At 40.2% G+C, this 15,896-nt stretch overlaps 1 protein-coding gene across 1 annotated transcript; it reads left to right on the plus strand.

Moving 5' to 3' along the window:
- Positions 1-10,326: 10,326 nt before the first annotated feature.
- On the plus strand, positions 10,327-12,943 carry c1qtnf4 (C1q and TNF related 4; the record flags this gene model as incomplete). The annotated part of the gene is made up of 2 exons (XM_080458047.1): positions 10,327-10,683; positions 12,110-12,943. The coding sequence occupies 2 exons, from the start codon at positions 10,327-10,329 to the stop codon at positions 12,941-12,943; spliced, it is 1,191 nt and encodes a 396-aa protein (XP_080314173.1).
- Positions 12,944-15,896: the final 2,953 nt, after the last annotated feature.

Below are 15,896 nucleotides of genomic sequence, written 5' to 3' on the forward strand. Positions count from 1 at the left end.
CTGTCAAGTTCAGCCTCAGTTTGTGCAGGTTCCCCATTTGAAAGGGACCAGAACCATCTACCCAGAGTTCAGCTGGATCCCACTCAGTGATCACGGAGCCTTTCCTTTCTTTTCTCCATTTATTCGTTGAGCACAAGTAGGTCACGTAGTCATAGGCGTAGGGTAGAAAGCCTTTTAACAAAGAAATCATGTCACTAACTGTACATGTATCAACACATTTGCAACTTGTTTTCACAATTAAATGTGTTTTCTTTAGCAATCCAAACTTGTATGCAAATATACTGCCAATTACTGTAAATATATTCCATCAGCACAATAGGAATTGAATTAAGTTGAAATTAAGTTACTATTTTATTCCAACATAAATGCATGATCGTGCTGTCATTAAATGGTATTTTAAACAACACGAATTCTACTTTTAATAGATGAAATTATTAAATCTTCAACTTCAAATCATAGTGCACGAATGACCATATTTTCCGTATAGGAGCGATTTTATATACAATTTTAAATGCAACTAAATGAAGTAAAAATTACCAATTAACCACCAAATCATAATCAGCAAGCTCAGAGCACACATCACAGATGATCACCAAAAAGCCTCCCAGCAGAGAGTCTTCGTTTTCTGCCTTACCGGCTGCCTTCCTGGTTCTTTGTAGATGTTTTCTGGGCTCACTGCACATGCTCACAACAGAGCAGAGGACTGGCTTGTTTGCTTAAAGTTGCTGGCTGCTCAGACACCTGATGCTTGATTCTGCCCACTTGCTCAGCTGCTGTGTGTGTCTCTCTGCGAGCTCCTCGTCTGCCGCATCAGTGGTGTAATTGTACGATGAGGCAGTTTTGACTTGACAATATCTGCAGAAAAGCTTAATTTAAATTACAGCAAAAATGAGCTCAGTTTGACATTGTGAACTCTGTTGACTGGTATGTAAATCATTAAAAATTAGAGTGTTCAGAGTCGCTTCCTTCTGTCATCAGCTCAGCATGTGCTGTAATGGCGCTACCTGGTGTTGACAATATGTGAAACATATCCAGTATTGAAAAAAGGAACATTTTGCAATTATAGCATACTGGGACCAACAAGTATATCGATAGCTTTGAGTCCGTCTAAACGAGCAGTAATTTATGGAGGAACTACTGCACTGCCATGTGTTTTTAAGCTGCAGGGATTCACACATCCATGCAGATGCTCGCCTGAGACCATGAATGATTCCCCTCCAGGGTCAGCTTTATCCTGATTGTTCTGTCAATGTTACTCAGGTGGGCAGTCCTTTATCTTCTGGGTCAATACAACACTTCCTTGATGTATATCAGCTTTAACTGGTTATAAACAACAATGTAAAAGTGTGAAACTGCGTCATAACACTAAGAATGGGAAAGATTGCTTCTATTTTAGAGTTGAGGTAAATATCAAACTCTCTTCAGGAGGCATTTCTGTTGAATTTAGAGAAGTGATGAGTCACTCAACGTGGGTTTTCTCTGAAAATGTTCCCTGGCTCTCTGAATATGGACTTTTTTGGAATCGTGTTTAAACTATTTGCCTCATTAGTCATTTAAACAGGTAAATGTATTGCTTCAGCTTAGAGACTTCCCTCACTGTTTTCACTCCTAATTTTAGCATCGCCGCTCTCCTGCTTGTTTTTTAATACGAATTATTTCACCTTGTGCTGCAACTGCAGTTTGAATTTTATCAGCTGTTCCAAAGTTTCTATCCACAGTCTCTACGGCTAAAATGTTCTCTTTCTCCCTGAAGAAATTGCTGCCTCCACACCAGAATTCTCCTAAATGTTCCCAATATTGCTGCAATACCCCTCCCTCTTTGGGCTCTGTTTGTTCTAAGGTATTGGGGGCTGGATAATAAAGGTATTAGGCATCCTGTTTTCATGTTGTTGTACCAGATTCTCTTTGGAGAGTTTGATTATCTCTGCAAATTGTTGGCATAACTCTTGCCAAATCTTAGGAGATGTTGTTACCTGGAGGCAGAAAGCATCTGGAAACACTCTCTGGAACACGGATGGCGGAGGGATTTTATTTACTCCGAGAGGAGAGTAAACACACGTCAATGAGCAAGGACAGGCTGTGTAAAAGGAGACTGCAGTGCAGGTCCAGGACTTACTGGAGGAACGAGTCCCAGGCAGCTTGGCCTGCTGGCAATTTCCCAGAACAGAGATTTTTGAAATTTATTAGCAAGAGTTTGTAATTAATATTAAAATCCATGACAGTAGTGAAATCCCATTACCAGTTTAAGTTAAACAGTGTAGACTGATTAATGATTGCCTCCAATCTCAATGCTCCCACTTCATCATAATTAGTGCTGATGATAACGCTCGATTTTCTATAATTTGCTGAAGGGTCAATGAGAGGTAAGTAGTACTGTTGTGGGCTGACATAACAAATGTATCTGTTTCGTGATACGAGCCCACACATTTCATTTGGGTAATTAACTTGTGAAGGATCCTGCAAAGCTATTCAGTGAAAAGTTTCAGGAGGAAACACAACACAGTTATAATTTGGATCACTGAGTCATTCATATAAAGGAGAAATATTTGAACAAATTGAATAATTTGTATTATTTAATTTAAATGATAACTCGACACCACTTTACTGCAGAATACATAAAAATGTGCCACTAATGATTGAAAAAAAACCAAGATGTTTAGATGATGCCCTGGGGACTGGGGGGGCATATTTATTGTGTTTTTGTCACATTTTGTGTTCAGTCGTAGCCATGTGGCCACTTAAAAAAATATCAGGCAGCAGCGTGGCCATAAATAAACAATGCAGGTGGGCTGAGACTAAACTGGAGGGGCCCACCTCCCTGAGTCAATATAATAATTTTACTTAACGGTGTCTGTGACTTAGATGGAGGAGCACAGCATGTTTTAATTGCATTGGGTGGGTTGTTTGATCTCAGGCTTCTCCTCTCATCATGTCAAAGCATTCTAAAGCCAGGCACTGAACTCAGAGTTGCTTCGGATGAAAAGTGAATACTTTTGCGTGGATGTTTTGTTGTAGTTGGTCAACATGTGAGTGAACAGAACATGATCTGAAGACATGAAAAACATATCACACACATGTTTTCCAAATTTTAATTTAAGCGCCGCAAACACTGCTGATGATGCCAATTTTTATTTGCGTTTACATCCATTTGTTTTGAAGAACTTGTGACATTATGTTTGAGAATCATGTGGCAGAATTTTCTGTAATCTCATTAAAAACAAAATAAAAATGTGCAGTTCAAACTGTGTTGCTCAGTATGTGGCAACATTTCCATAAACTTATTATGAGCTGTGACACCAGACTTTCATTTTCATAAATACTTTGGTTAATTGTATTTTGGATCACCTTGAATATCAATATACAGCATGTAACTGTTTGGGATGTGTGCTAGAGTTTGCAGAATGTCAAAATGGCAAAAAGCAGATTTGGGGACTAACAGCAGGTAAAACTTCAGAACCTATTTCATTATCGTAAATGACTTAAATATTTCCCGTTTAAATACTCTTAACTTTACAGAGGGATTGTCCTTGTCTTGACAATAAAATAAAACAGTCAAGTCAGCCAAGACTATCTGGCTGCGAGCACACAGAATAAATATTTTTCCTTCACTGCCAGCCGCCGATGATTAAGGACGATGAAGTGGGCGGGTGTAGGAGTATGTATGAGTTTTGTCCCTGCTTTGAACCATCTGATTATGACAGGGTCAAAAATTGGAAACTTTGCTCAAAAGAAAAGCACTGAAATTTTCTTTTTAATCCCGTATTGTTTGGCTGCATTTCAGTGAAATTTCAAAGATGGCTCAGTTTGTATGTTCCTCATGTTGCCCTGGTGGCAGCTGCTCACAGCACCATTTGTTTCTCAGTAAATCTTTAAAAACGAAGTTTCATTCGGATTCCTTTGCTTTAACATTTCCAAAAAATAGGCCAAGACACATTCATTCATTTTCTTCCTTCATTTTATTCCCTTCGCGGGGGTGACAGTCTGAGCACGGTCACCCAGATCGCATCGCACCATTTAAGAACCTTCCTGCAGGTGGTGAGCCCATGGGAAGGTGGCGCCCGGCGAGGGACACGAACCCACTACCCTGAGATTGTGAGTCTCATGCTCTACCAACTGAGCTAGGCGGGGGACAGGCCAAGACACATATAAGTTAATTTGACGTGTAATGGAATCTGTTTAATTTTGTGTTTCATTTGCTTGTTAATTATTTCTGCTGCAGTAGCCAAATGACTGCATGGTGGTGTGGTGGTTAAAACTACTGCACTGCAAGAGGATCCCAGCTTGAATCTGGGAATGAAGCCTTTCCATGTGGAGTTTTCATGTTCCTCCTGTGTGGCGTTTATTTTGGGGATGGTACTCCGGCTTTCTTTCTACAGTCCTTAACCTGTAGGCGTTATGTTAATTAATGACTCCATAAATAAGAGTGATTGTGTGTCTCTCTATGAAGAACAGGAAACCTGCGCATTGTCAAGACTGCCTATTACTCATTCATGAGCCCGACTTGGATAAAGTTGGTATAGAAGATTCATGAATGGATGAATTATCAGCATATATTCCTCTCAAGGGCTGGATGGATGGATGGATGGATGGATGGATGGATGGATGGATGGATGGATGGATGGATGGATGCCAGGGTGAATTTGGTCGATGAATTTTAACTTTAAAATTGTGCAGATCACAAGTGAAGTGGCTAATTAGTGAAATTCTAATGAATGCAAACTTCAGCCTCCCAAAACAAAAAAACAACTTGTACTTCTAAAACTTGCACAGACTAATTTTGCTCCATTTGGTTCTGTTCTGCATTTTTGCGCTGGTCCTCTCTTTGCTTCACTCCCATGGGTGCTCATTACGGAAGAGCTTTGTTTGATCTATTCTTTCATTGCAGTTTGAACCTGAAGCATCACACTCTGCAGAATACAGACTATCAACATAACTCGTTAAAACCGCTGCCATTACACAGGCAAATAAACACAATTTCTTACTGCTAAGCTGCCATTATATGAGCAATCTTCATTGCAGCATTATTTGTTTTGTTTTGTTAAGGCGGTGGTTAAAAAGTGTGTGGTATGATTCATAAAAAGGAAATTTTCTGCAGCGAGCTGGTACTGCAGCATTTTTCACTGTGGCAGGATGGATTTCTCCCCTTGCTGCAGTGGGACGAGTAATCAGACAAAAACGATCAGTTGTGCCTCACTGCCTTAAGTACAATTAACTGCTGTAATTAGTTTCCATTTAAAGAGGTCGATTTAGCACAAACATACAAGGAGAACATTAAGTTTTCATGGTAAATAACTCCAAGGCTTCAACTGTGATGCATTGCAAGGGGGGGGGGGATGGGGTGTGCACTGCACAAGAAGGCCAAAAGTATTGCATAGTCTGACACTTCACTCAGTCTTGATATGGTAAGCAATATTTAAATAACAGTAGACTTGGAATAAATGTCATCCTTGCTGCTTAAATACTTATGGCATGGATTTAATCTGTAAAAATGTCCTTAAAGCAATTTTATTGTGTTGTTTCACCAGTGGTAAATTGATGTGACTTTGTTATTTTATGTATATTTGTGGTTGTTTTGTGACTAGTAGTTCAGGGTCTTTGTGGTTATTGTGGGACACTTTATGACTAGCCTGTGTGTCTTCAAGGTTAGTTTTATGTCTCTCTGAGTCCCCGTTGTTATTATGACCGGCTTGTATCTTGTCTCTTTATGCAAATGGAGGCAAATCCAAGCAAAAACCTTGTATTGTGAATACAATAATTTGAAAGTGTGTCAAAAGGTATACATCACAGTACATTTAAAAGATTTGGGTAAAGTCAGTGCTATTTCAAATGTATGTGGCTCTCACAAGACGTTTTCTATTGTTATGCTTTCAATGAGTCTCCCACAGATTTGACTTTAACATTGAATATTTTTAATAAATACAGAATTTTTCTATACTGTATAATCATTTGTGCCGAGATGAAGAAGCCATCAGGTGTTAATCTCATCTTGTAAGCAGGATAAACAGTCAGTGAATGCTCAAATTTGATGAGTTAAAAGTAAGAAAAGTACAAGGATTCAAACACATTTGACCTGGGGGAAATTTGTAATGGCTCAACAACTGGTTCATAGCATCTCTCCTGTGCGTTGTTCCCCTGCAGTGGTCCGCATCTATCAAACGTGGTCTAATAAGACAAAGCATTGAGTCTTATGATCGGCTCGGATTGCAGTAGAAGTTAATGCTGGTTCAGAAAGAAATTATTTGTTGTGTATAGAGCTGGAGCCAGTCAGGCTGGTCATGTTCACTCCATCAAAAACACCAACAAATGGTACAGAAGTGTCTGGGCCAAAAATGTGTTCTGGTGGGTTGTTTGTTTTTTGGTGTTGTTGTTTTTTACATCCTGTGGATTAACTGGTAACAAGTGAGCTGGCAGAGCCAATGAGATGTTTGTATGGAATCCTTGGGTCCTGCCATCCATATAGACACTACTTTGACATGTACCACCGAACTGAGACCTTAAGAGTCTTTAATGGAAATGATATTTCCTGATGGAGGTCGACCCTTTAATTGAATAATGCATCATGCATCAAGGCTAAAATGGTTCAGGAATAGTTTGAGAAACAAACCAACCGTGTACACTTGACTTCAAAATCTAGCAGATCTCAATTCAATCGAACATCTGTGGGATGCCTGATCCTTGGAGGCCACTTCCAGGACTTTGAGATTCTGCCGCTAACATCTTGGATCCAGTGACCACAGCAGCGGAGTCCACCATTTAACGGGGCCGTTTGGAAGAAAATGGGGGGGGGACATAAACTTTATTGGGCAGGTGGTCATAATGCTATGGTCGATCATTTTATATTTCCTATTTAGCAGCACTGAGTCCTGAGATCAAAATTACAGCTGTGCAGGTTTGGAACTAATAAAGACGTGCCTGTACTGCACTTTGCACAGTGTTAAGAGAGGGCTCATCGTCTTGTTTTGTTGTTGCGCACATTATTAAGCATTTCCATCTTCATTAGCTGTCATGTATATTTCATTAACGACACAACACGCTAATGAAGGCTGATAAACAGATGAGAATAGGGCAGCACCACCTGAACATGGAGGTCGCTCCTCGGGGCCTCCGCTCTGTGCAAGATAAGCCGGGCTCCTTTTGTTTTGACGGTGCGGTGAGAGCGCTGACAGCTCCACCTGCTTGTGTTCGCTTCCTGTTGGTTCATTAAAGGAGGACAATGAGAGAATAGGAGCTTGTCTCTGCTAATAAAAGACACATTATTGCAGCCTCTACTGAGACCTATCTGCCTGAATGACTCAAACACAGCTCAGGGATTGAGAGCATGTGAGGGTTTTATTTTCAGGCACATTTATTGGAGCCCATTTTGTGCTTTTGTCAGGCACAAACGTAATGCCGTCTCTATTACGCAAAGGTTATGTGTGATGTTGTCTGACTATATATGTGGGTGTAATTCTTTCACTTCTAAAACTGCCCTGGTGAACTTGTGTCTTTGTCCATTTTGACATTTCTTTATGAGGCTAATTCATGTTGTGCAACAATTCAACACGACCCACAGTACTTCCTGAGTCCTGACTCAGTGTGTTTACAGAACAATATGCGGCATACTCCAAGGTATTTCTTGCTCATCCCCCGTGAAGATGAGGACGATGATGTATATTCTGATGCTTTGTGCCTTTAATTTGACTGATTTTGTTCAGGATTAGAGAATCATCAAGAGTTTCAATAAAGTCATCAAATACTATGTAAGCATTCACTACTGGCGTTGATGAAGTTAATGAAGAGTTAGCAGTCGGCAGTTATGTTTTCAATAAGTAGTCAGTAGTTTACTCTTCATGAACAAATCAATTTGATATTTGAACTACTAAAATGCTGCCGACAGCAGCACAGAGCTCTTGTAAAGACAAGCGAAGGTTTATTTACGGCTGCTCGCGTATCACATCTACCATGGATAAATACTTTGAATCTGTGTGCACAGCCTTTGAAACTTGCATTACTAATTTGGGGCAGGTAACATTAGAAGCATTACGTTTCCACATTAATTTAAATTACATTATTACCAATACTGGTCATGAATTCAGTCATTTTATATATGACTCTTTCTCAATGCAGCAGCACGCAAACAACTCCGGTTAAATGTGCTCCAGGTCTAAAGGTTTTACGGAGATGAAATTCAAACTTTTAGTTTCACACAGAAAATGAACCCCATGTTCCTGGATTTCAGTAAAATGTGTGATGAAGCCACCCACCCTTAACTCCCACCAGTCGTTCTACACTTTTATTATAGAAGAAGCAAACCATTTAAAACTTTGGTCATCACTTCTTGATAGCTTCTGTCATTTTTTCTAAGACTATAGGTTCATTATTTGATTTTAAATTGGAATGAAATCTCAGATACTTTCTTTGTCCTTAAACTGTTAAACATTAAAGCAAGAATGAAAGATACAAAATCAAGCAAGCCAAGTAAATGAACACATAAATATTATATATGAATACTATGTATGATGTAAAGCCACAGTGACGTTAAAATGTTGGTCTTTCTGTGCTTTATAGTTTTACTCTCTTTGTCATAATTTTGCATATTTTTTTTATAATTGTTTTCTATTTGTTGTTATCTAATTGACTTTCCCACATAAAATTCTAAACGTTGCTTTGCGATTGGAGAGGATGTTGCTCGGGCTGTATTGAATACCCTTGTCAGGTTTTTCAGTCAGAACGAGAGAGCACATTTCGGTTAGGATAAAAGGTAATTCTTGTGGTCACGTCTGTTTCTCGATATCATTTTTTTAAAATCTGGTATCGTTTGGTCATTATGCAGCTGTCGTTCTTTTATGATTGTGTTATATCCTGAATAATTAGTGTTTGCTATCTTTTTATGGTTGTTTTATGTCTTTTCTTCCTGTAATACTTCCCAAACAGAATTCTGAACTCTCAGGTGGGACAGATGTACCCCGGGGTAAAGGGGTACACCCAGCAAGGCAAGATTCAGTCTGGAGATAAGGAGCTGAAAACTAGCAGGAAACACTGGGAAAACAACAATTATCACTGATCTGTCATGAGAGGGCACAACCAGTGGTGCATGAAATTATGTGATGGGATGCTGAAAAACAATAATGATGATTATTACTAATGTTACAATCGGTGAGCAACAAAATGAATAAACACAGTCCCCAGGCAGCAACAAGGATTTGGAGCTTCTTCTGTGTTAAATCAAGCTGAATAAGATAGTGAAATGTAATAAATTTTCTTCAGGTGCGCTGCGAGGGGGGGAAAGACCGAGATCAAGAGCATGTAGCCGGAACTGAAAGTCACAGGCTGAGATGCAAATTTACTTTTCCCGCCAACTTGTCACTAAATAATTAACATTAAATCAAAGAATTGTGGAATTTTATTCCTCCATGATTCGATTCACTGAAAACTCATTGACACGTTTCGAACTTGTAATGCACTTTTTTTTATACTATGTTGGGTTGAGATGCTCCAACAGAATTTTGTTGTATTTATGACAATAACAATAAAGCGTTTGAATCGTGAATCTTTAAGCCCCCAGTCAGTTAGTGAATGATCTTTCAAGACTTTATTACAACCCTGTGTTCACATCCTATCCCTTAGTACTTTGGTTTACCAACCTTTTTTTTCCCCAGGAGCCTCTGAAACCGCCACTGAGAGGCTGCAAACCCTCTATAAGATCACTCATTTGTATAAACATTAGAAGCGAGCCGGAAGGTTTGCCAACACATCCATTCTCACTAACTTTCAAAAGCAAGAGCCTTTACAGTTTTCAGTGGTTTAAAAACAAAAACAAAAGCTTTATCATTTGTTTTGTTTCCTTTGATATTCGAATATCCAATTATGGTGTGATCTGGCCCCCAATGGAGTCCTGGACCTTGGAATGGGAACCACTACACGACTATGAACTGCCACCCAACAATACAATGTGTTACTTGCAGACAAACATAATCTGTAATCTGAATCACTTGATATATTGTGTGTATGTGTTAATGTGCACAGTGTTAATGCCACTAGTTTCATGTGTTTTAAATACTTTCTCTTCTAAATCCATCCCTCAGGGGAACATTGATGAAAGGCAGATATGCTTTGCCAAAGCAGAAGGATTAAACAAAACACTCCTCTTGTTATTGTAAAAAGATAATATTGATAAAAACAATTATGGAACTGTTTATCTATTTCATCATTTAAAAAGTGACTACTAATGTGAAATGTAAAAATGTATTATGAAATTACCAAATATCATAATTCGACTGACGAAGCGTCACAAATGTGCTGAGACGTTTCTCATTTCTCTCCTTTTCCGTCTCGTCTACAGATACGATGCTGCTCCCGGTGAATGTGCTGATCGGCCTGCTGTGCCTGAGTCATGCGAGCGGCGTGTTGGGTTTCGCCCGTCTGCAGGACGACGTGGAGCTGCGCTCGGCTTTCTCAGTCGCTCGCACAAGCAGCATGGAGGGCGGGCCGAAGATGACCGTGACCTTTGACAGCGTTTACGTAAACATCGGCGGGGATTTCGATGCCAAGTCTGGCTTGTTCCGCTGCCGCATCCCCGGGGCCTACTACTTCTCCTTCACAGTGGGAAAGTTCCCACATAAGGACCTGTCCGTGATGCTGATGAAAAACAGGAATGAGGTGCAGGCCATCGTGTACGAGGAAAACGCTGGAGAGGAGAGGAAGGTAGGTTTTAGACATCTGACAAAATATCAAACATTTCCAGGAGTTTTGGTTGTGCAGTTCATGAAGGTTCATATCTGGGTTGCTACACAGGTTAATGCATTGCCTTTCTGTCATCTGGGTCTTGGAAAACCTGCTGCCCTACATACTTTAGATGCACAGTTGTTTTAATGAATGTGCTTTTATTAGGCCTCTGCAGAGCTTAATGACCATATTCATGCAGGCCAGTGAGTCCCTTGAAACATAGCTGGAGACCACTGCAATTACCATTGATGTGTAAATCCTTTGATGAAAATGGCCCACGACTAAAGCCCAAAAATGGTTTCTCAAAACCAGTACAAGATATTTAAAACCATTACACATTTCATAATTACTTTTGGAAATACTAGAGTATTTGACTTCCTTAATTAGTTACTGAAAATGAAAGTGAGTAGTTACGTACATGGGAAAGTAAGTCAGGAAACTCTTTGAATTGTCTCACTCAAAATAGAGTCTCTCTCATGTCTACAAAGCTATTTTACTGTCAGGTTGCTGTGACACATGAGCCGGTATGACCAGCACACAGTATGGTGCTAATGCTGTTTATGCCAGCTTATATTGTGAGTTGATGTCGGTATACTGGTTTAGATGAGGACTGAAATGTTTATTTTTCGATGTATAAATCAGTATAATCAAGCCGAGACCAGCATAAACTGGCATAAACCAAACAATGACCATGTTTATATTGAGCAACATAGAACAGAGTAAATCAATATAGACCTGTATAGATTAGCAGAGACTGGTAAAGACCTGGAGAGAAAAGCAACACCAGCACAAACCAATACAGACCAGAGTAAGGCATCATGGATCAGCATAAAGGACTTCCTTGTAAATAAGATTTATTTATTGCCACTGAGACTTCCTGGTTTAATGAAGGTGAATACTAAACAAGCATAGACCAAAAAATACCAGTGTAGACCAGAAATAAAACCATATCGGTGCGTGTTGTGTATTTTTTTTTTTCCAACAGGAAACGCGTTGTTTATGTCGTTAGTTAACACAGTCAAACAAAACTGAGCTTTTCATCCACCTCTTGGCAAGAAAGCAGATAAGCATATTTACCAAAATGTGGATATTTACCTTCAAGCTGTCGGATTTCAGACAGGCCTGTCATCCTCTGATGTGTCTAAATTCTCTTTTAGGAGGCATTCCTCTCTAAGGAAATGTTTACAGGAGTCTTTTATCATGTCAGAGATTACAGTGGTTGTTACTGAGGGTGTGCTTGTGGAGAGGTGGAGAATGGAAGCAGAACAGAGGGGATTATTCTCCTTAATGCAGAGCTGTGTCAGGTAGATGATTGGATTATGTGTTTGGCGTCTGTGCCTCGATGTAAGAGAGGCCTAGACATGAATCCGTCACCGGAACAAATTAAGTCTACCTTGTTCTTCAGGTGCAGAGTCAGAGCGTCATGCTGCAGCTCGAGTTTGGCGACACCGTCTGGCTCCGCCTTCATGGCGACCCTCGCTACGCACTCTACAGCAACACTGGGCACTACACCACCTTCAACGGCTACCTCGTCTACCCTGACATCTACGACTACCAGACACACCACCACCATCACGACCACCCTGACTACAACTCACAGCAGCCCCTGCAGGACAGTGATCCCAACGTGAACAGCAAGCAGGCCACAGAACCCGTCAAGTTTGGAGCGAGAGACACAGTGGAGGACAAGGAGCCGCCACACAAAGAGGAAGAGGAGGAGGACGAAGAGGGCGAGGACGAGGATGACCAGAGGTCTGCCTTTTCAGTGGGACGCACGCAGAGCATTGTGGGAGTAGACCAGGTGGGCCTGCCGCAGCACCAGCCCGTCAGCTTCGACACGGCGTTCGTCAACATCGGAGAGGACTTCAATGTGACGGAGGGCGTGTTCACCTGTCGCGTCTCGGGCGCCTACTACTTCTCCTTCAACGTGGGCAAGATGCCCCAAAAGACGCTGTCCGTCAAGCTGATGAAGAACCGCCTGGAGGTGCAGGCGATGATCTACGACGACAGCCAGGGCGAGAAGGCCCTGCAGAGTCAGAGCGTGATGCTGTCGCTCAAACAGGGTGACACGGTCTGGCTTTACTCCCACCAGAGGGACGGATTTGGTGCCTACAGCAACCACGCCAAGTACATCACCTTCACTGGCTTTCTGGTTTACCCTGATTTCCCTCCCTCCACCTCCGCCACCTCCAGCAGCAGCAGTGCCATCAGCCAGTCATATGCAGAAAAGAAGCCCTAGCTGCAGCACATGAGTGAGAGACTGAACATTGTGGGAGGAATTCATGCAAAATGGGAAAATCAAAGTGTTTGCAGAATGCATTGGTCAGCCTTCAGTTATTGCTTTGGGGCAGTTTTTCCACTTATTATGAACTCCTTCAACAAGTCACAAAGACTTTTGGACTGAGTGCAGAGCTTATAAAGAAAATCTCTTCAATTTTCAGCTAATGGCTTCCCAGGATTTCACTTAATCCCACTCAAATGTGAATATTTTGCTTTGTAATGAAACCTCAGTCATTTATTGCTCAAAGAAGGCACTCATTACTGGACCTCCATCTGCTCTGCAGCTCAAAATTGGGACCTTCCCATTTCCCAGTTACTCATAAACACACCATTTATCTGGGGGAAATTTTGCAAAAATTACCTTCTGGGTCATTCCTACTTTCAGGTGAACACACTCAACTCAAAGGTGACAACTTCCTCAGTTTCCATGAATGCAGCGTCAGTCTCATTCAGCTGCATTCACTTTGAGTTATTTATGCAAATCTTTGGGTTTTATTTGAGCTTCAGAGTCGCCCAGTGGGTGTCCCACCTGACCTAAAAAGTGAGGCAGAAAGTATCTGAAGTTTCATTTTGAGTGAAATATTCCATTAAGTGCATTCTGTTATCATCGTCAAAGACTTGGGGTTTCTGCTTGTAAGTGAAAAGTCACTTTATTTTTAATTCTTTTTTATGTCTTTAGAGGCATGTGAAATGATATGAACTTTGTGTTTTGTGTCAAAATGAGTCTCTCTTTTTGTCTTTCGCGAGTTTGGTGTTTCCCGTCCCGATTTTGGCCGCAGCAGGACCAGAAGGACGACGGGACGAAGCTGACGTGTTTTGGGAAAATGTGCAGACTCCATATCCACCCGACTGTTGACCACATGCCACCGCTGGGCCTGCGGGGATCTGGACCATAATTTGAATTCTAATTCTAGCAGCGTTTAATTCATGTCTTCATATGGCGGCCACTGTGGGGAAAATTGAACTGCCTCTCCCGGGCTGCTCTAATATGCATGTCTGTTTAATTTCACGCCACAGGGAAAAAGATGATGCTGTTCTCATTGTGATGAACCCTGACTTTATGAAATCACCTTCTCTGCTGGAGACGCGCTGTGTGAAATGACACTTCACTGTCACCAGACGCTTGCATTTATTTTCATTACAGTTAACTACATGAGAATTTATGAGACGCAAATGTTCTAAACACACCAGTGTCCTTCCAAAAGGTTCCATTAGTGACTCGTTCCCTCACTGAGAAGCAGATGTCATTAAAAGTTAACGCAGCACGAGAGTCCACGATTTTAATTTTTATAAGTGTACCATGTTGATTTTTAAGAGTTCCCCTGATTTGTGCCACCAGTGTTCTAAGCGGAGTTCTCAAAACTGGGAAAAGATTGCATTTATTTAATCTTTTTCTCTCAGTTAATAATGATCTCAATAACTATGGAAAGGTTGGTTTTGGCAGTAACCCTATAAAAAGCTATAATTCTTATCATATTCTGTCAGATTCACGGATATGATTCAGTGTCGTAAGACTCAGTAGAAGGTTTCGATTACAGTTGGACATTACCTCCTTGAAATGGTTGTGATGTAATCCTATTGAAAACAAAAAAGTCCGGCCGGGTCAGTCTAATGAATAATCATTCATTTCAAATGATTAGTTACTGGGAGGAAGATGCTCTATATTCTAGAAGACAGCATTTCTTGAAAGAAAGGAATTTATGAACTGATGACAAGGAGAAAAAGCAGCAACACAACATCTGAGTTAAAATACCAACATGCAGACAACTACTGGGAATACAGGCTAAATGTAATGTTATTTATGTCGGTGCAGTTTTCAGGTTTCTGTCAGGAGAATAATTAGACATCTGTCCTTCATTAAAAAGGGGTTTATTGAAATGGTAACCATCAACACAGCAGGTTCGACTAGAGTTAACAGTGACTGGTTTAAAGAGACAGCAGCTCTACATTTTCATACACAAAACTAATTATTACCCTGTAACTGTAACTCTGTTACTAATTTCATCAATGTAATTATTTATCTAACATGTAAAAGTCATGTGCAGCAACCAATAATGTCATAATTCTGAGAAACGTAATCCTTTTTGTTATTTTGATTGTAATAAAGTCAATAATGTAATAGCTTGCCAATTCTATCATAAAATGACAAAATCATTTTTCACAACTATAATTAAGATTACACTTATTACTATTTTTGATAAGAAGACTGCATGAAACCTGGGGAAAAAAAGGTTTCATTTACAAGAAATGCAGTTCTGTTCATTTACTATCAAAATATTTGCGGCAGTTTTTACATTTTGAAAGCATTTTCTTCGTGCCACTCCGTAATGTAATAACTTATTAGTTTATTGCCTAAATTTAATCACAACAATGGGTCAATTATCCTCCTGCACTATTAGCAAGTTTTATGTAGCAAGTAGTATTCGCATTTATTTGCAGGTATTAAAATTCATTCTTACATGGTGACGTATCATAATGTGTTATTTCCAAAACGGCTCTGCTCAGTGTTGCTCTATGCACAAAGTACACAGTCCCAACATAGCAGATTCATTTCTAGAAATGTTATGCACATGTGGCTGATTAAAAAAAAACAAAGAAGAAAACAAATACAATAATCATTATAGCAGTCATTGTAGGTTGTAGGAAGAAAAATGAAATTTTCATGTAAAACCAAAATTTGTGTATAATATACAGCCACGTCTGCCCCAGTTGTGAGTGTAATAAAGAATAGCACCATTTACAAATCATGCACCCAAAGCTGCACCGAAAGAAAAGTGGCTTTAATGCATATGGCTCCTCGAGTCATTTCAACGGTTCCAACTTTTATGAAGGGCTACTTTATACAGACTTCCTGAATAATTATTGTTTTCAGGTCATATATAGATAAACCATTTCTTTTTCATAACTTCTGC

The sequence above is a fragment of the Lipophrys pholis genome (genome assembly GCF_963383615.2).
Source record: "Lipophrys pholis genome assembly, chromosome: 2".
NCBI classification, from domain to species: Eukaryota; Metazoa; Chordata; class Actinopteri; order Blenniiformes; family Blenniidae; genus Lipophrys; species Lipophrys pholis.